General features: G+C 43.2%; 1 protein-coding gene across 1 annotated transcript; it reads right to left on the bottom strand.

The window, feature by feature from the left end:
• Positions 1-694: 694 nt before the first annotated feature.
• RAD54L (RAD54 like) lies at positions 695-20018 on the bottom strand. Its single transcript, XM_079980298.1, has 18 exons — positions 19531-20018; positions 18903-18989; positions 17702-17821; positions 16745-16805; positions 15675-15810; positions 14999-15068; positions 13978-14266; positions 13316-13440; positions 12046-12196; positions 11182-11308; positions 10622-10696; positions 8260-8390; positions 5954-6064; positions 5227-5350; positions 4879-4957; positions 3957-4136; positions 2829-2992; positions 695-1620 (listed from the first exon to the last, which is right to left on the bottom strand). Exons 1-18 carry the CDS (start codon positions 19531-19533, stop codon positions 1419-1421), a joined length of 2235 nt encoding a protein of 744 aa, XP_079836424.1. The 5' UTR covers positions 19534-20018; the 3' UTR covers positions 695-1418.
• Positions 20019-22005: the final 1987 nt, after the last annotated feature.

The raw sequence follows: 22005 nt of genomic DNA, 5'->3' as shown, positions 1-22005 counted from the left end.
ATGGGAAATGGGTTGCAATAAAATATCAATATTATAAAAAGAGTGGTACTGTTTGCCAGAGTGTATTCAGTTGCCATCTCCTATATAAGTCCCATGGGGATGTGGGTGCCGCTGTGGTCTAAACCACAGAGCCTAGGGCTTGCTGATCAGAAGGTCGGTGGTTCGAATCCCTGTGATGGGGTGAGCTCCCGTTGTTCGGTCCCAGCTCCTGCCCACCTAGCAGTTCAAAAGCACATCAAATGCAAGTAGATGGGAAGGTAAACGGCGTTTCCATGCGCTGCTCTGGTTTGCCAGAAGCGGCTTAGTCATGCTGGCCACATGACCCAGAAGCTGTCTGCGGACAAATGCCAGCTCCCTTGGCCTATAGAGCAAGATGAGCACTGCAACCCCAGAGTCGTCCGCAACTGGACATAATGGTCAGGGGTACCTTTACCTTTTTAAACTTTTGAACTCAGCACTTCTGAGGAGACATGAACAGGATTGCAGTGTTTTGACTTCCCCTGAACCTCAAAGGTCAAGGTATGCAAAGGAAGACTGAACACTTCCATTTATAACAATCACCCCTAAAATTACTGTTACATAAGCTTCATAGGATGAGATGCTGACTGGTTTAAGAGGCTGAGAGGTGAAGTCCCAACAGCTCACTCATATGAATGTTAGAAGTCTTCCCACCAAGTTAAGCCCCACATTGCTGTACGAAGTATTGCAGTCTACATTTTATTTTACTCTATAAAAACAGGACAGCGATAACTGGCACATATCACTATCTTTTAAAGTCAATGCAATGGAGAGTCAATAAATAAGCTTAAGGAGTTAAGATACAGAAATATTTTGTCCCGGTACTCGTGAACTCAATTTTCTTTAAGTGAATCTTCTGCCTGGAGAGCTAAGGTATCAACCATCTGAGGTTCAAGTGGAAAAACAGACTTCTTTCTCCCATCTGCTTTGATTCTGAGGTTTCCAGATTCTATTTACACTAGACCTTACCTCATTATCAGGATTAAAACAGATCTTTGATTACTATTTAACAGCAAGAAATTCAGTTTCAATAAATTGTATGTATATCCACTGTTCACTGTTATTTTCTTGAAAAATTAACTTTGTAGGCATGTCTTTAAATTTTTCACAACAAGTAACATAGTCCAAAGAGTGATAAAGTAGCATGGGACCAATTCCATGATCAGAAGTGAACAGTTTTCTGTCGCGGTCTTCCCATACTTGCCAGGTTTCATAAACATAATTACACTAATGCTCTGTGACCAACTGATTTGGCCTACCACTTTTGTAAAGGTAGCCTTGAAACACCAAAGAAGATAAAGTTCTTCCACGGCATTAATGGGAGAAAAAGTGTAATCTTAAACGGGGTCGATCAGGATAACAAATAGATTGAGTTTCAGAAAGTCAGCCCAAACCAACGGTCATGGTATCCCCCGTTGTTCTTCATGGGAATGATGATGGAAGGTAAAGGTGACAGCAGCATCCCAGGCAGCCTTGAGGACTGTGTCCTGGAGTCCACGTTTTTCAGCACAGTGGTTCCACTGGGATAAGTCAGAAGTACAGTCAGACCCCTCTGGAGGTGGCCTGACTTGATGGCCATTCACACAGCGACGACACTTGATCCTGCAACGAAGAGTGCATTGTGCTAACAAGGGCCAGAGCCTCTACATAACTTTTATCTGCAGGCTTTCATTGTCTGAGCTTAAAGGGCTTGCAATCTTGAAGACACTATTGTTTGAAAAGACTGTATCGTTTAGAAGCATGCTCTATTTTACTTACTAGGTGAAATGCACTCCTGACACCAACAAAGATAATAGCTGATGAAGAAAGTCTAGGCAGAAATCTGTGTGTGTACCAGAAATTGGGATTAAAACATTTGCTTCCATCTTTCCTGGTATACAAAGCCACACACACGCACCCCTTCCCAAAGTAAAGTTACGATATTCAAACCTTCAGTCAAACACACTAATAATCTCTTAAGAGGGTTTAGAGCCCTAAGAATATATATTTATTTTAAGAATTTTTTTACCTGTCTTTCATCACAAGGTCCCAGGATGGGTTACAACCATATAAAGGTAAAGGTAAAGGTACCCCTGCCCGTACAGGCCAGTCTTGACAGACTCTGGGGTTGTGCGCCCATCTCACTTAAGAGGCCGGGGGCCAGCGCTGTCCGGAGACACTTCCGGGTCACGTGGCCAGCGTGACATCGCTGCTCTGGCGAGCCAGAGCCACACACGGAAACGCCGTTTACCTTCCCGCTGGTAAGCGGTCCCTATTTATCTACTTGCACCCGGAGGTGCTTTCGAACTGCTAGGTTGGCAGGCGCTGGGACCGAGCAGCGGGAGCGCACCCCGCCGCAGGGATTCGAACCGCCAACCTTTCGATCGGCAAGTCCTAGGCGCTGAGGCTTTAACCCACAGCGCCACCTGCGTCCCTATTACAACCATATAGCCACACACTAAACTCCTATGAAGCAATTTAACACAAACCCAAAAATGAACACTTCCAATCAGCATGAGTAGGTGAACTGGGGTCATACCAGTATACACTTCTATAGGGGCCTACTCATGTAGAGTCCAACAGACAGGCACATTTGTGTACTGCAAGGCTTGAGGCACACAGCTCACAATACCTTTAACCTACACAAATGTTAAGGCCAGTACATGATTACATAGTGAGGGACATGGTGGGCTGATGTGGTCCTAATCTATTGCTGCATATACAGACTGAACATAGGGATAATTTTTCTTACTTGTTCTGGATAAACATACCACACATAAGCCTTTAATTGTGTCCCCCAACACATTACCCACAGCTCTTCGAATACTAACTTGTCATGGGTATCACTTGCGGTGGTCTCGTTGAGCGTGAATAGCTCCTTCAGTTCGCCGAGAGAGAAATGTCTTTCCACATCCTGCTCCTCATCTACGACACAGCTGCTGAGAGCCTTCTTGTGGGTCTGCCGCTGAAAGATCTTTTCCTCAATTGTCCCTGTCTAAAAGGATACAAAATTAAGGCTGGCGCTGGGTTTTTGGAAAGGCCAGGGAATCCTTATAAGCGTTACATGTTCTTTAGCCAGAACCTGATTTCCACATTCCAATTGCCATGCACTCCCAATCAAGGGTGAAGAATGGTGCCATCCATTCCTCATATTGTTCCCTTCTCAAAAAATTGCCCTCTGGGCACCAGTCCTGTAGAGCAGGCTTCCTCAACCTCAGCCCTCCAGATGCTTTTTGGCCTACAACTCCCATGATCCCTAGCTAGCAGGACCAGTAGTCAGAGATGATGGGAATTGTAGTCTCAGAACATCTGGAGGGCCGAGGTTGAGAAAGCCTGCTGTATAGCTTGTTCAGCATGTACATAAGGAATAAGGCTCTGAAATTTGGCCAAAGACTTCACATCTGTAGGGTGCTTAACTGTTAAATGGGGTGTTATATGTTAGCCAGTTACATTATTTTTATTCTGTTTCGACTTGTAACTTTAACTACTTTAAGGTCTTGCCATAGGACACTGTATACTCATTATTATTAAAAAAAAAGATTACAATATAAACTCCGGGTTGAAAGACCAGGATAGATAATCCAAAAGCAGCTGTGGCTTCAGTTTTCAGGCAACAGCGGAAAACCATTGGCCTTAACCTTTAAGCCTGATGGGGATATGCCTCTAAACAAAGAGATTTACGTCTGGGACATCTTCCTTTTCCTATGTCCTGATGAAGCTTTAGTTCACCTTACATCACTGCGCATGCCCACTATCATAACAGATTGGTAAAAAACCAGGCTCCACTGTAGTCCATTCAAAACATTTATGCTTCTGCATGCCATGACACCAGCTACCCTTGAGCAACTGGAAATCAGACACCTGTTACAAACTCGTTTCTTTCTGCAACAGACTCAAGCTTTGCCATCTGTACTCTGCGATGAGGACAGTCACAAGCAGAGTTGGAATCCAAGCCTTACCGAAAGCAATCGATAGATATAGCAAGTCTTCTTCTGGCCATCTCTCCAGACACGGGCCATGGCTTGTTCGTCATTGGCTGGGTTCCAGTCTGGGTCAAACATCACAAGTCTGTTTGCTCCAATCAAATTTAAGCCACAACCACCTGCTTTGCTGCTCAGCATGAAAATGAATTCAGGGTTCTGGGGGACCAGAGAAACTCAAGTTAGGTGCCCAGCACAAGTGACACTGCTGACTCAGTAGGTTATTTCTGAAAAACACACTTCAAATTATCCTTTTATCTTGTATGCAAAATGAATGAACACGAACGTTGGTTAATAGACTACTCTTTCTTCCTTTCAGTCTAAAGATACTGGGCTCTTCCAAATTTGTAGTGAAGAACATCACAAGCCATTGCCCTACAAATATATATACAGCCAAAGATTATCGGTACTACTTGTTTGTGTATTCTCCAATAGGTACATGAAAGCTTATAATTAGAAGACTTAGTAACACTGATGGAAAACTAGAGGCACAAATCTAGACATGGCAATAATGCAGAATCCATCCTATCTCCACTCTTCCTGTTCTAACCATGCTGGGTTTTCTTGACCCCTGGACACCGGATAAAAAAGATTCTCAACTTTGTTTTGGGATGAGGGAAGAGTGCATCACACACTGGAGAAGTGATCATGCACCAAAGTACATGTCTGTATCACATCACTGGATTTGTGTAACAGCCATGAACGCTCATTGGAAAGTCATGCTGAAAATATTTTCCTATTGCAAGTATACCTCTATTTCAAGCAGGGGTACATATTTTGGCTGTAACTGGCATTAAAATGCAGGAGGCCAACGAGGCTTTTTTACTGGAAGACTATATTGTAACCACTTCTGCCCTGTTTTGTAGGAAGGGTGGAACTTGAGCCTGGAAGTTTCACTTACAGAAATGCTGTTGAAACGCTCTACTATCTTTGCTCTCTTTTTAATGGACATGGTGCCATCCAGACGGACATACAAGTACCTGACAGACACAAAAAGAGGGCAAATTAAGATCCTTATACCAATATGTCCTTGAAATAGCTGCAATTTCACCCCTTACACATGGGATAGTTCTACAAGTGAATTTAATATCAGGAAAAAATTAAGGCAATACTGAGGGAGGAGAGTTTTAGAATAGTTTTATGGAGACAGCAGGCCAAGCCTGACCCATCATTTCTGCACCCATCATTCCCAAGGAAGAGTTCCTCTTAGGTTCTCTCACACACACTCACAACCTCTCAGTCATTATACCTTCTAGCTCTGCAGAGTTTCTCAAAGAGATCCAGTGTCTGAGTATAATTAGAAACTAGGACTACTTTGTCATTACTGGTGCTCCTCGTAACTGCCAAAATGTAGTCCAAAACCAGCATCTTCCCTGAAGGAAAAAAAAAATCAATGAATACAAACGCTATAAAACCAGAAACCGCCAACCCAATGCCCACAGATGAAACAGGCCTTCCTTGGCAACCAAGGACAACACAGTGCCTGTGGGTTCTAGGCTGGTGAGCCTTGTGAATTTTTAAATAAATGGCAGGCACTTCCTTTTCCCTTAGAGGGGCTTTTTTGACTGTGGGTGGGTGGGCTGCTCAAGTGTGTGTGTGATTGAGAGATGCACCAGGGCAAAAAGAGTGGATACTGGGGGATGCTCTCTGCTATTAGACAACAACAACATCATTGATGGGGCAGGGGGAGGAATCAATATTGTGTGAATTCCAGGGGACAGCAGGACACAGGTGACTTGACTTCCCATGACAAGCATGAGATTGTCCAGGAGGACCGAAGGGAGCAGCAATGACTATTTGCTCTTCAATTTTGTGTTATGCCACGCCCTCTTGGCAGTCGTTTTGCGACTCGTGCCCACAACACTCTCTCAACAGATGCCCATTGGGAAGGTTGGAGACCCCTGCTATAAACAGTGCTGAGAAATGAATCCTCAATATAATCTCACACACAGATACGTTTTTGCAGCAACATTTACCTGAGAGCTGAGGTTCTAGGGACTTGGTGCTATAGCCAGAAGGAAATAACTGCAGAGCACCCACAAACCCCTCCTCTTCCTCCACACACTTCTCATAGATCAGGGCAGGATCTAGAGAAAAGTTATCAAGAATCAATGCACAGAACTGGAGTCGGCACACTTTCTGTTTAGCAAGGTAGAAGGATTGGTCTTAATGTGACGGAAACAGCTTCCTTACACAGTCCTACTATCTCTGGACAGAAATAACTGCAGCGCCTAATCGTCATCATCATCATCTAAACAGTTCTATAATCTCCCCCTGTATTTAACATGCAATGGTCTAGTATAGCCTCTCTCTCAACCTTGGGTCCCCAGATGTTCTTGAACTACAACTCCCATCATCCCTGGCCACTGGCCATGCTGGCTAGGAATGATGGGAGTTGTAGTCCAACAACATCTAGGTTGAGAAAGGTTCATCTAGTACCTGAAAACTATAACTTTACATGTGATCATTTTAAATCACTAACTTTTACGTAGTGTAAGTGTGGGGGAACTTGTGGCCTTCCAGATGTTGCTTAGCTACAACTCCCATCAACCGTGATCATTGACTGTGTTGCCCAGGGGTTAATGGGAGGAGACAAACAACATCTGGAGGGCCACAGGTTTCCCACCCTTGATTGAGGGGGCTTCTCTGACAATAAATTACCATACATTATATATATTCCTTTTCACACATCAAGTGTTCCTCGGCCCACAAGTAACCTTCTGAATGTAGCTCATAATTGCTTGCTTGTTCCATAACTAAGCAGTGTTTTGAAGCTGTATCTCTGCATTCATCCAGACCCAACAGCATCCTCTGTCCGACACTGGCCCATATACACTGCTAGCTTATCTAGTTCTCTTTCCATTTAAGGGTGCCTTGATTTCCCATAAGAAGCCCAAACTATCTGCTCCCAATTTCAAAAATAGCACAACCAAGCATTTAAACCATAAGCATGCATAGTAGAGATTTTAAACCCATAGTCACATTATGCAATAGATTAAAAAATTGTACATTAATTATGAGAGTGCTAAGATTCAAAATTAAATATTACATTTTTTAAAACCAGCTAAAACCCAAGAGGGTGTGGAGAGGCAAGGCACATGCTTGCATAGCTGCAAGTTTCTGTAAGTAAGATGCCTGTATCCCAATGCATTATTCAGGCACTAGAAGGCCAGCCCCCAGCCCAAGCAACTCGAGTCCAGAAGAGGGCATCAGAGTCTCAAACTTTAAACATGGAAAATCTTTACATGGGACAAACATCTGCCTATCCCCACTTAGAGCATAAAGCAAAATGCAGGGGCTTGTGAAAAACCAGTAAAAACAAAAGAAGACACGTGCTCCAGTTTAGACAACTGTGCTTTTCCTCAGGGCGGAAAAAGCAGTTTAGTTTATAAATTGCGGAGTTCCAAGAGGGGAGGTTCAGGGGTGGCTTAGATGACTGAGAGGGACAACATACAAAAATACTTCCAGTCCTTTCGAAGAGCATGCTTCGAAGAGCATGCTTCTATTATGCTTGCACAGAAGTTGAAGCATAATAGTGCAGCAACTTCACTTTCTCCAACAAGGAAATCGGAGACTGTGAACTGAGTTTTTTCTATCCCTCAGACCCAAAATGCCCATGCCCTTAACAGAGTGAGCCAAGATTATGAACCCTATTTTGTTTCAATACCTACAAAACAGAATTTATTCTTTTTATCTGCCATGCAGCACCACTGCTTTGGAATTTAGCTTCAGCAGCAGTGTTTGAAACTCCCATTGTGCTAGGCGCATTTTGTGACAGGGAATTTCATTAGTGTGAGCAGTTTCTGAGTTCTGGGCGCAGTACTGCGCCTAAGATTTCAGAGTAAAACTGCAGAGTGGAAGGAAAGGAGGACCTTTTTCTACCTCTCCACTTCCAGGTACTCTCTGAAGATTGGAGAAGAGACCCTCTTAAGAGGGCAGGGAAAGGACTAGACCCTGTGAAGAATGAACGTAATATTTTAGCTGCAGTTCATTCATTCTCAGCTTTGTATTCTTGTTATAAAAAAGTACGCCTAGACATTCTGTTGTTGCGCCCATAACCTAGGTTTAAGGCGCTATTTAGCTCCTTGCTTTCATATCTCAGTTTCTAACACTGCTTAGCAGAAGTGTTTTAAAATCACCTTCTTAATGACCAGGGCTCTAGTATACAAGAACTTCAGGTTGAAAACCATTCAACAGAGATTTATCTTGTTTCTAACTTTCTGTCCATGTTCTGAGTCCTTGGCACAGGGCATTGTATACATAAACTGACAGGATGACTTACGATTACAGAGTTTCTTCAGCGATGTGATGGAGGAAAGGGATGAAACACTCATGTTCCCTTCCTTCAGTTCCTCAGCAGGCTTTGCTTGCTTGAGGAAGCGTTTGTACAGGTCTGTCTGAAGGGGAGTCAGCCTGAGGTGAAACAAGACATCAATCATGCTCCAATCACTGAACAGATGACCATTACAAAAATCCCATCTTATCCAATCCATGTTGGAATTGCTTAGGTTAGCTCCCAAATGAACATTTAATGCAAAATAACTCAGAATTTTCCAAAGGGTATAACCTACTTGAGCTACTGAATTCCCCTCGTTGCAAACTCAGAAGGAAACTTGGTGTACAAGAGGAGCTAAACTGTCACTGACTTTGGTGGACCTGGGCAATACCCTAGTCTTAAAAGAAAGCCATCCTCCAGAGTCTGGTTTTTCTTCTTCGTTTAATTCATTCGCTTAATTCACAAACTGGTCTTTAAATTGGACTCTTGCTAATAATAAAGCTCCATTTTCCACAGTCTCAAAGCTGCCGAGCTAAGATCACTGTTAAAAGTACAGTGGAACCTCGGGTTAAGTACTTAATTTGATGTGGAGGTCCGTTCTTAACCTGAAACTGTTCTTAACCTGAAGCACCACTTTAGCTAATGGGGCCTCCTCCTGCTGCTGCTGTGCCGCCGGAGCACAATTTCTGTTCTCATCCTGAAGCAAAGTTCTTAACCCAAGGTAATATTTCTGGGTTAGCGGATATCTAGAGATGGCAGCATTAACTTTCACTTTTATGCTATTAACTCTGCCAGCATGCTCAAACCAGAACAAAAGACTGCAAGTCAGAATACTGCATTCTCAGTGATCTACACCCTAACTTTGAAAAATTATTTCCCCCAGAATCTCTCAGAACATCAGTGACATTCCAAAGAGTAAACTATCAAGCAGGAAGGCACTGGTGGGTGGCTGTTTCATCACATCTTTCATACAGCTATTCCTACTATTAGCATACATGATTGTCTTAGGACATGGTGTCCCTTACAGAGTCAGTGTTTTTCAACCTTGCTGCTAAGGAAAGACCTCCTGTCTACACATATTGCTGCTCACCAAGTTGCTGCTTGAAACCCGGTGCCTTAAAAGCATTATTTTTATTAGTTTTTAAATACATTTTATTAAGGTTCATAAAGAAAAATACTTTTTTTTAAAAAAGCATTCTTTTTAAAGGTCCAACATCATCTAGCAGTTTATAGCTATTTGATGTGCAACAAATGAGTTGCACATTCTTTAAAACACACAAAAAAATACTGAATAGAATCTAAAAACGTGATTGATTTTCCTGACTTCATTAATGCAGAACATTTTATAAAGGGTACGATTAGATTTAGATGAAAAGCAAAAAACAACAACACAAACCATTGTTGTAGCTAAGCAGAATAAGAAAGGCACTATTCTCTGACATCTAGATGAATGTGGTTCTTTCAGAATAGATTTGAGGCAAGCTCCATCACCGAATTAATTATGCTGACTTTTTTTTTTTACTTTGCGGGGGGGGGGGGGGCGGCGGAATATTATATATGTCAATAACTCAGTTTCTTCCTTTTCATTGAGAGGCAAGTTACCTAGGATCAGTGCACTTACATACTAAAATAAATTAAGCACAACTTTTAAAATATAGTGACTCCAATAAAGGACTTCATTGTGCTGATAAATACTGTATTTTTCGCCCTATAGGGCACACTTTTTCCCCTCCAAAAATGAAGGGGAAATGTGTGTGCATCCTATGGGGCGAATGCAGGCTTTTGCTGAAGCCTGGAGAGCGAGGGGGGTCGGTGCGCACCGACCCCTCTTGCTCTCCAGGCTTCAGGAAGCAATCCGCTAGCCGTGGGAGACGCAGCTCTCCCACTGCTAGCGGAGACCTTGCCGGCACCCAGAAGCTTGGGGCGCGCTGAGCTCAGCACGCCCCAAGCTTAGGGCTTCGCGCAGCGCTCCGCTAGCCATTGGAAGTTGCGCGGCTCTCCCACGGCTAGCAGATAGCAGCCTGTTCTGGGGGCTGGGGTTGGGGGAAGCTCGGGCTTCCCCTGCCCCAGCCCCGCACCTGGGGGGGAAATAATTTTTTTTTCTTTATTTCCCCCCCCCCCAAAAAAAAAAACCTAGGTGCGTCCTATGGGGCGAAAAATACGGTAATTCAGCAGAATTTAAGATGGAAGGTTAATTGGCTGTTACTGAAGGGGCAAAGGGAATATTCTGCCACAACACCCAGAGTAACACAGATCAGAACGTTTCTATTGACTCTTGCTTAGCAAGGCAAGAGTGAATCCACCTCATTTCTTGATTAAGTTTGAAAAGTCTGTGCTTTGTTTTAAAAGCTGCACTTGCATATTGTACCTGCAGCACACCACCTGCTCTATTTTCACTGGAAGGTATTTGGAGAGAATATCTGAAGTCCTCCTTATAAGACACCTAGAAAGGAACAAAATAAATTTTAATGCTGTTAACAAGAATACCTAACCTCATGACCATCTTCCGGCAGAACACCTTCCTGGTGTTAACAGAGATCTTTCAGGTAACAGCTCTGCAGACTTTGATCAGCATGCATGAGCTCTGACAACAAGTAAACATCCATTTTAGCAAAAAAACCAAAACCCACTTTCTTTCTCAGCCGATCAAAGCACTCAAGAGAGACAGTAGCGTCACAATGAGAAGAAAAAATCAATTTGGAGAGACTGACTGTACATGACCCATAGCAATTGTTGGGTGATGACTTAAAGATGAATGGATTTGCACTTTCTGAGCTCTATCAGAACTACTGGATGAATTATGAGGAATAATGAACTGAGCTGTTTCCAGGGTCAAAGTAACTTTAACTCCCAAAGCACAATCTGGGGAGTTAGAACTAGGGAAATAAAGTGCTCTTAGGATAAAAAAGGGAAACTTGTGAACTTCACCTGTTGACAATGCTGATCAGCTCCTTAAGCCTCTCCTCTCCCTTGTGTCTTCCTGCTTCACTTGCATCGGCATCCCTGCCTTTCAGGATGGGAATTTCAAAGTGCTTTTTAAACTCCTGAGCTGTCCCTGTCCAAAAAAGCAAAACTTGATGATGAGGAATAGCCCTACCTTTAATTTTCTATATTCTGTTGCAAGTTTTAAATGCTATTAACTATTTCAAAGATGTCTTCCATTGCATTTCAAACTTTCTGATGCATGTAAATGTCTCTGAAGCCTAGTAGGTTTAGACAACAGCTTTTTTTCTGGATCAGGCAGAACCTCATAATTCAGAAAGGCATGTGACACTTTAGAAATAGCCATTCCTTTGCCTTGGAAGCATCCTCACTTATGCCTTCAAGTCCCACCTGCTCTCACTTAATGAGAGATCCAATTATACAACACTTTTAAACATTGACAGAACCTTGGTCATTTAATAAGATGCTGAGGAAAGCAGACACAGCTGACATCTGGGCCAAAATTGAAAGGTAAGCATATGACATAGCTGGAAATACAGTCACTCTGTTCCCAAAAGGTTCCCTAGCAGACTCCCACGAGGTGGTTCACACTTTTTTGGAACTCCAAAGCTAGCAGCACTTTGATTAGTCCACATCTTCCAATAAAATGGTTCACCACTGTTCTGTGGAACAGAGCTACACTATAATAATGTGTGAAACACAGTGTGAGTGGCAATTTGATATACACTTGCAGCACACAACCACACTTCCCCACACCCAGTCATTATGGTGGGGAACTTAGAAACTTGGGCTGCCAACTTCAGACTTATTATACTGCTGTTGCTGTTGTTTTAAAAAAGAAGTCCCTACCGAGGATGCCTGAGTTGACAAAATGTACTAGACTGAAGTATTCAAGGAGGTCATTCTGAATGGGGGTTCCTGAGATGAGCACTCGCCGTGCAGTTTTCAGGCTGTTCAGAGCTTGGTAAGTTTGGTTATCTGAGTTCTTCAGCCTGTGACCCTGAGAAATGAAAGAGTAACAGGATGCATGCATATTTACTTTTGCAGATTCAATATACCTATCTTATAAACCTGCAGACATTATTAAATCTAAGCACTACAAAATAAGAAATATACAAATAGGTGCATGTGTGCATGTTCCTACTGCAACCCTTCCCCCCCCCCCCCCCACGGCCAGTGGGTTTATTTAACTGCTAGTTATAAGACACCTGAGGAGCACTATGATGTCCTAGCAGCTAACCACTGGAAGCAATGACAAGTGCTAATAATTAATAAAAGGAGAAGGGATACGTTGCAAAGGCTTCCGATGAACCAAAGTAGTTATACAAGATTATGGGATGGGGCTAAATCTAATATAGGTCCTCTGGGAAAACACAAGGGGGGGCAGTGGGGATGAGCTCTTTTGCTTTGCATGCAAAATGTCTCAGGTTCAGATCCCTGGCATCTCCCTCTTAAAGGATCCCTAGTACCTGAGAGAACTGCAAGACATGGGGAGCCAGGAGGGGAGAACAGGTGCTGTAAGCATCAAGCTGCTTCTTTGGCACAGGGATAGCAACGCCACTTTAAAATATTAATAATAATAATAATAATAATAATAATAATAATAATAATAATTTATTATTTATATCCCGCCCATCTGGCTGGGCCTCCCCAGCCACTCTGGGCGGCTTCCATAGAAACCAAAAATACAGTAAAATATCACACGTTAAAAACTTCCCTGAACAGGGAAATAATAATAATACTCTTCCACCAAGGGGAGTTTTGCCTTTACTGCTAGTTACTGGGGAAGGGGTTCTATTTGCATCAGGATAACAGGTGGGGAAGGAAAGGTTGAAATTCGCTGCTCTCTGCCTTATGGTTTTGATGCACCAATATCATCCCCCATCCATTTTAAATGTTAAGAACCGCTGGTGTGGTTGCTAACCATGCAGTCACAGAAACTTTGGGTTTAGCCCTCAGCTGCACTTAGCGTAGGGGCAAACCTTCCTGCATGTTGCCAATTAAGTGGCTAGAAATTCCTGCCCAGGCTCACCACTGAAGCTGAGTGACATCAGCCATATTTTGACTCCATGGGCGATCGATCACTGGCTAACGAGAATACCAGCTGCTTTCCACTTACCTCATCACATATGACCAACCCAACACTCCCTTTCTGGAGGACTTCAGCATGAAGTCGGAATGTTTCGTAGGAAATTATCAGGATCGGGGATGGGACTCTTAGGCCTCGCTGGTTCATAAACCCAGCTATTAGGAAAAATAAAAACAGCAAAAGAAAAATAAGTGAGGTGTATTTGGAAGCCAAGGGGAGACAGCGTAAGCTTTAGGAATAAGCAGTTTTGCAAAACTGTGCATCCCACATTTACCTCTACACTTACTTTTTGTGTTCTGCTATATTGCAACAAAGTGTTTTTTACATCCAAAGAATCACAATGCATTATTTCCTTCATCTCCAGTACTCAAAGTGGCTCAAGAGATCCATGGCAGAGCTGGAAGAGTCTAGGTCATCCAGGTCCCACAAGCTACCGACCCAAGTTCTCTTACTAGGTCCTCTATGTACCTGTCTCTAGTCCTTTGCTAGCTCTGCTGTTTTTACCCTCTGTTCACAACTGTAGAAACCATTTATCAAATTCCTCAGCATGAATCTTTGAATTAAAGCCTGCCAAGAATGTGATGATTGTCGCAACTGAGTATGAGGGAATACAGCTTATGTAGTAGTGTTCTTGCTTTACAGCAAATCATTTTCTTTCTTTTTTAAAAGCACATATTGTGAAGCCTCCATACCTAGCTTCCTGTCTATATCCTCCTTGGAGCCTCCATCGATAGCCAGTGGCTGAATCCTTCCTCCAAGCCATTTACCCACTTCATTGTACCAGTTCTTCACCAGGCTGGAAGGTGAGACCACAACGGCCTTGTCGATCTCAGGCTTGCAATCTGGACTTTGGCGCAAGAGTGTCCACATCAGAGTGATGCACTGCAAGGTCTTGCCCAGACCCATCTCATCTGCCATAATGCAGCCATGACTTCCAGGGATGCGGCGGCCTGTCACACACTCCCACAGGAACTTCACCCCCTGCACAGAAAGCGTTTCCCTTGTATTAGAATAGATTTGCAGGACGAAAAGTGATATTGCGCATGAAGCAGCACCTGCGCAAATTGCGACTGGATGCACAGGAAGCTATTGGTATTCAATACCGATTACAACATTGCTCTCGAAACAGAAGAGCTTGGGAAACTGGAGAGACACAAAGATTTGCTCAGAAATGCACAGGTCCAACGACAGCCAATAGTGTCACAGCTCATAGTGCAGGGAATTGCCATTTTAGCCTGGCCTTTGAAGCACAGGGAAAGATGGTTGCAACCACTCAGCTAGAAGCAGCAGACACAGAAGCTTGCAGGAAAGGGGTGTGTGAAGTGTGCTAGCTGCAGGAAAAGTAAGCAGGTGGGCGTGGGGTCCTTGGCCATTGCTGCACAGTGGCTCCCAGCATCTCCCAACAGCAGCAGCAAAGGAAGTCTCCCCTCCCCTGCTTCAGAGCAGAGCAGGGACTTGCAGGCTCGACCCTATATAGAGGAGGTGCTTCAGGGCCCTTGGCCACATAGTTATCAAGCAATCCCCTAGCTTTCCTCCCAATATTGAAGCTGGGAGGCGTCATTAGGCACCTGCTCAACAACCCTACCCCCACACACCTTCAAGCTTAGGAATGCAATTCACACTTGCCAGAGGACCACTCTCTAGGGTGAAAGAAAATGCAGTGAAAAGTTCACAGCAGCATTACTGCTGCATTTGGTAACTCGCAGAACTCACCTCTCTCTGATGGGGTCGTAAGACACGGCTGAGAACAGGATCCACCACAACATGAACAGGCACTTTGTCCCTTCAGGTAAGAAACAAGAGAGAGATCAGAGCAGGCATAAAGGTCAAAGCACTATTCTGAAGGATATTCCCAAGGGGCACAAGGCCTGTTAATGCACCACTCTGCTTCACAAGACAGGGACTCCTACCACGTGGCTACTTTCACAGTCAAAACCAACTAGGCCCAGTTGAAAGTCATAGCAACATTGAGATATGCTTTGCATCCCTCCAGAGAAAGCAATGCACAGCTATCTTATTACTGGGGACACAAAATTCAGTAATATGAGCAAGCAGCGATGAACACTCTGTGGTTTGTGTTTGATAAAGATATATTTGTAAGGAATTTATTGAACAGGGAACGATGCTTCATGTCCTTCTGAATCAATCATCCTCAACAATCTGGATAGTTTACTTGTGTGAAACACGAACACTTGTAACTGATCCACCACTGCGTCTCCATTATGGGAGATGAATCAGCCTAATGACTGCAAAATGGCAATTGAATACTAAGTTTGCATGCCGATTCTAAGATCCGTCAAAATATCAACAGATACACAAACCAAGCTGAAATGGTGGCAGAGAACCTGCTGGGTGTGGGGAGAAGGGAGGTCGGAAGGAAGCAACTCACTTGTCGATTTTCAGCTGGTCATGAGCAGTCAGAGGTGGAGGTTCGTAGAGCACCAAAGCTCCTTCTTCAAAAGGGTCATGGAGAGCATGCCTGAGTCCTGCACGCTTGATACCCAGAGCTCTAAAGCCTGGGGAACCTGAAAGATGACAAAGAAAAAGCAGCAAGCTGACTGTTTTCAGTAAACGCAGGACTGTCAAATATCCTATTACAGTGACAACACACTGACTTTTAGGGAAAGTTAGCCCCAAGTATAAAGTGCTATGTGTGAGATGTAAGCTATAGAATAAACATGGCAGAGATATCTCATTAAGTCTGGTGTGCCACTACTATCAGACTGAGACTATGCATGAAGGCAAGTAGCATGAAACAAAAAAAATGGTGTTCTACTCCCATTACAGAGCTTCTGAACTACAGCACCAGATCTCTATCGCCAAACCTGGCCTAAACAAAATGTAAAAATCCACACCTCATCAGAAAACACACACACACACACACACACACACACACACACACACGAGTGCCCTTAGTTAATAAAGGATAGTTAGACCAATACTTGAAGGTGTAACTACAGTAATTATTCACAAGTTTTAGGTTAATGAATCAAGGAATGATTCGTGAACCCATATATTTGGCACATAGCTTATGCTTGTATCATCAACTCAGTCTATTAATTTCCAGATACAACTAACCAGCAAAGGAAGCATTTTTGTCTATCTCCTCCCATTAACTGCAGGTGCATTTTGAAACCTGGTGGCAATTCATAAAATTCAAGAAGTTTGAGACCCAAAATTATAACTAAAATCTAGGGTTCTGTAAGCCTACATGACTTATAGACCTGTGTTATGCATATTTACTTGGAAATAAGCCTCACTACATTCAAAGAAGCTTACTTTCAGGTAAACATGCATAGGAGGGCAGCCTAAATAAGCATTACAGCCCACCACTTAATAATTCAACATTTTTCATACATTTTTTTTATTTTTTACACACAAAACTTCATTATTCTACACATTCAGAGTTAACAGATGGTGAAGTAAGACAATGTTAGGAGGGAAACCTCATGGATTTACCTGTGTAGTTTGGAATAGGAACTTTGAAAGGTTTTGACAAAATGCTGCGAATAAAGGCCTCCTGGGATTTAAAGTATAAAATATTCATTAGTTTAACATTAAAAATACCTTTCAAACTAATCAGTATGCAATAATGAACTTTATACTGAGATTGGCAGATTTTGCTTCCAACTAAATGTATTTCGCACTGAATGACAACAAGTATTTTCCACTATTGTTCCTGCACTCTGGAAAGCCCTGCCATTTAAGAAATATCATCTATCAGTTGCTTCAGAAGTCTTATAAAGATATCACTTTTTGCCCAGGCTATCCATGACCATCAGATTGGACCCTGTTATTACTAGAACTCTGTTTTTATGAAGGTTTTCTGTTTGTACGTTTGTATTTTTGTAAATGGTTTAAGAGAGTTTAAGTATCAATTGGTTTAGAAAATGTTTTAAATAATAATAAATATATTTAGAAACTTAATTGCATTTCATCTATTATTTTATTTATAAAACATTTGGGGAGCTCTTTGAACAAGTCATTTTTATTAGGCTCCTAAATAAAGAACAGTTCATAAACAGCTTATTCTTTATAGGTCTCTCATATTATATTTCAAAGAGAACGTATATAAAAATCACTTTCTATACTATTTAACTGGGAAGAAGTTGATCCCAAAGAAGTGTCATTTCTCTCTGTGAACCCAGTCCAAAACCACCAGGTTCTTATAGCTGGCTACAGACAGATAACACAGCATCTTTTTTCACAGCAGATTGCAAGGAAATCTGTGTGCTTATGATCTTCTGGCTCATAGCCTTTGTGCCTTTGCAAACTCACAGCTTCTCATTCAGGTGGTGTGAGTTCATCCACAACCCAACCAATAAAAGAGCCATACTAGAAACTGCATTGTCTCCCACCCTCAGGAATAAGTTAATTGTGCAAAATTGCATGAGAAAACATAAATAAATCACTTGCATGTTTACTGCCATCAAGGCAATGAGGCTGATTGGTTAACTGTGCCAAGGGCTTCCGGAAAGGTGACATATAACACTCCGTGTTATCGACTTTGCTGCCATGTTTCTGTCTCTTCCGAGTCTAGAAAAGATTAGAAATATTGCATTAGGATTGGAGAACCCAGGTGTACATACAACAGTCATACTGCCTAAAACCATCCAGTTAGATTATTTGTGCATCTGAGCACTTCGTTTTTTAAAAATTGTTTTTCAATGAAGTGATGTTCACCATCAGTGCCACTAACCTTGTTAAAAGCAAAAACAAAATGCAAACATACTTGGAAGGCTTTAAAATTGGGTTTGAAACACTGCCGAGGTTGGGACACACTGGATATAAAGAAGCATAAAGCAAAAAGAGGGCTATTGCAATTACAGAACTTGTAATGATAGTGTCTACTATATACGTCTCAAGGAAGGGAAGGATACAAATGTGAAATAATTTGTTTCCAATAGTTGCTAAAATAATTACTTTTTATTTATTTAGAAGAGAAAAAGACTACAGCTACAATCATATGCACACTTTCTTGGATGCAAGGTTCATTGAACTCAATGAGACTTACTTTCAAATAAACATATGTAAGATTTGGCTGCGTTGAGTTGCGTCTTTAAAATTGTTTAAATATGAATTTCATTAGATAATCCTTAGGTTAACAAACATTTTCCACATGTAGATCAGCTAGAGGAACACACTCCAAGGTGCAAATATACCAGCCACCACATAAAATGTAGCATCTGTATTGACTGGAGCTTGCTTCATCTAAGAGAACCACCAGCTTGAGGATGTCCCAGTGACTCCAACTCCTTGCAGTACACATCCACTATCAAATAAGCAATACGCTTACCCACAAACAATCACAATAGCCAAATTGATGCATTATTACTATTATTTTACTTGACCCACAATACATTGCATATACTGAGGCCAACAGATAAGTCCCCCTAGTGAATTATGGCCAAAGGTCAGCCACTACACAAGTGATACATCCATAGTGAGAAATGAGAATATATGTGTGTAGTAAAGGAATGGAAAAGCTGATACAAAAATGGTTTAACAATGCAGTCTCCTTGCTGAAGCTCAGCAGCTCTGGGTCTGGTCAGCATGTTCCATCATGGAAGGAAAGCAGGACACAAGTGTACAACAGAATGATTGACAGGATGCTCACAGTTTCAGGATGCCAGGTGTCATCTTCGTCAGAGCCATTCCCTTCTGGCTTCCTCTTGACCAGCTGACTAGGAGCCAGGCTTCTCCTCTGCAAAAAGAGAAAGGAAAAAGGAGTGATAGATCAAGGCAACCTATTAAGAATCTGCATACTGTGGAAGTTGGCATTTTCAACAAACTACGGCTTTATCTGAAACACCTTTTGCCCGTTTGAATGATATAAACTTAGCCCAACAACACCTATGGGAATTACTCTGGTTCCCCACTCAGGGCCGGATTTAGGTTTGATGAGGCCCTAAGGTACTGAAGGTAATGGGGCCCTTTGTATGTCAAACTGTCCTTTGTCAACAACAAATTGTCACTGTTTTTTGTGTTGATTATATGGTAATTTATGGACCTAATAGGTGTCTAAAGTCATTTGCCGCTGTTGCTGTATGTAGGTTTTAGTTTATTTGTTTTTTTAGATTATTTTTTGAAAATGTACACCCATGGTTTTTTCCCTTTAATTTTTTTTTTGGGGGGGGGACCCCCCAAGAGAGTGGGGCCCTAAGCTATAGCTTGTTTAGCTTATACGTAAATCCGGCCCTGCCCATGGGAATTCATTTGGGGGGCCCCCTCCCCGCTAGGCTTACCATTTCCTCTCAGGACGAGTTAATTTCCATCTGTGTGGAGCAACGGAAGAAAGAACAGGGACCGAGGAGAAAGAAGGAAGGAAGGAAGGAAGGAAAGAAGGGCGGGGAGGGGGCGACCCTGAAGGCAACAGGAGGCAGCGGTGGCAGCTGCTTGAACTGGGGAAGGGGCGAGAGGAGGCACAGTGGAAATGCCTTCCCTATGGGGAGGGGGCAGCGGCGAAGTCGGAGCCCTCGGGCAGTTGGGAAAAGGGAAGCGGGCGGGGGGTGGACCTGGTGGAGAAGGCGGCACGAGCCCCCTCCGCCGGTCGCACGTGGACGGGGGGCGTCAAGGGGCTGCGCCACTGGCCGGGACGCGGGGCGAGGAGCAGCCGCTTCCTCGCGTCTCTCTTTTCTGTTTCCCGCGCGGAGGTTTCCCAGGGTTTCGCCCCGCCCCTCAGCCGAGGCGAGGCCAATCGCGAGCCGACCGGGGAAGCTGCCATCGAACAGCTCCGGGTGCCTGTCGGGAGGAAAGGGACTCGGCAGCCAACAGGAGGGAAGGGAGGGAGGGAGGAGGAGGAGCCTTGCCAAGAGGGGGCGGGGCACTCTGGTGACGGGGGCTGATGGGAGTTGTAGTCCAAAAACTGGAGGGCACACCAGCTTGGCCGGCACAGGCTGTTCTGGCTCGGGGTTGGGGGTTGGAGGAGACCCAGGTTCGGATCCCGACTCAGCCAGCGGGGTGTTAGCAGTTACACGACACAGACGGAATCCACAGTGAAGAGAAATCCTGGCAACACTATACTAAGGGAAATTAAACAAAAACTGCATAAATTCAGGAGAGAAGAGGAGGCGGATTTTGGCAAACTCGCCTACGGACTAGCCCCCGCCCCCCGTCCCAACTTTTTGATCAGACGCTTTAACCACTTTAAGAATGGGTAGATTTGTTCCTTTAAACGGCATTCCCAAGAGTTTGGTATTTTGGCTGCTGAAGTGTAGGCAAAAGTGTGTATTTTGGGCTTAAGTGTGTGTTGTGTCTTTATTATTCCATTCTTCATATTTATTAATTGAATTGGGGTTTTCCTTAGCTATTGAATTGAAACTCTTATATATTTGGCACTTTTATTCTTTAGTCGTCTTTTGACATTATTGTCGGTCACGACTTGACCTAATGGTCAGGAGTACCTTTACCTTTACCTAGTCAACACTCAACACGTCTTCTGTTCCTCTCAAAATTCCCAAATGCTATGACCCAACTTCTCTGCAAATATGTTCTTTCCCTGCAATACTCTGGCCCTTGTCCCCAATATTAAGTTATTTCAGCCTCAGATGTTGAAATCGGAATAAGGTATACCATAACATAGATCCTTTTGTATATTGAGATTTATTACGGCATTTAGAGTTTTTGCTTCCGGATTTAATTTTCTTTCAGCACTGGATTCTGAATGTCAAGCATCCTGCTTGTATTTGACAAAATTGTTTGGTTACTCCTTCAAAGTCAAAAGGACATTTTACTATACTTTCAAAATACCTGGTTGCAAGTTACAGTGCAAGGAAAGTGTAACCAATTAAATTCTCTGGCATCCAGACAAAAGCAGTTTTAAGGAGTTTGCCGGAGCTTTGGCTGTAGCACACACCTGATTTGTAATATTGACAGCAGCTCATTGATGCTTCATTAATTCTATGTAATTATAGCTGACAATGTCTGCTGGAGCCCCTGTTCAGACAGTCAAGAACTCACAGGTGTCATTTCTGAGGATGTATGCTTTTGTTTTGGCTGCTGCTCTTGTGTGTCTGATCAGCTCTCTACAGCAGGGGTCCCATGAGCTTCATTCAGGTGGTGGTAGTAGTAGTAGTAGTAATAATAATAATATTTATACCCTGTCCATCTTGCTGGATTTCCCCTGCCACTCTGGGCAGCTTACAGCGTAATTAAAAACATAATAAAACATCAAGCCTTAAAAATCTGCCAATACAGGGCTGCCTTCAGATGTTTTTCCAAAAGTTGTGTAATTCTTTATCTCCTTGACATCTGAAAGGAGGGTGTTCCACAGGGAGGGCACCACTACCGAGAAGGCTCTCTGCCTGGATCCCTATAACTTTGCTTCTCGCATTGTGGGAAGCATCAGAAGACCCTTGGAGGAGGACTTTGGTGTCCAGGCTGAGCGATGGGGGTGGAGACACTGCTTCAGGTATACCGGGCTGAGGCCATTTAGGGCTTTAAAGGTCAGCACCAACACTTTGAATTGTGCTCGGAAACGAACTGGGAGCCAATGTAGGTCTTTCAAGACCGGTGTTATATGGTCTGGGCGGCTACTCCCAGTCACCAGTCTAGCTGACGCATTCTGGATTAGTTGCAGTTCCCGGGTCACCTTCTAAGGTAGCCCCCCGTAGAGCGTATTGCAATAGTCCAAGTGGGAGATGACCAGGGCATTCACCACTCTGGCGAGACATGTTGGTCTGTGGCATTTTGGCATTAAATATTCACACTCTATTTTTATT

Source organism: Podarcis cretensis (assembly GCF_951804945.1).
Source record: "Podarcis cretensis genome assembly, chromosome: 6".
In the NCBI taxonomy this organism is placed as follows: domain Eukaryota; kingdom Metazoa; phylum Chordata; class Lepidosauria; order Squamata; family Lacertidae; genus Podarcis; species Podarcis cretensis.
This window is presented reverse-complemented; position numbering and strand designations above follow the sequence as displayed.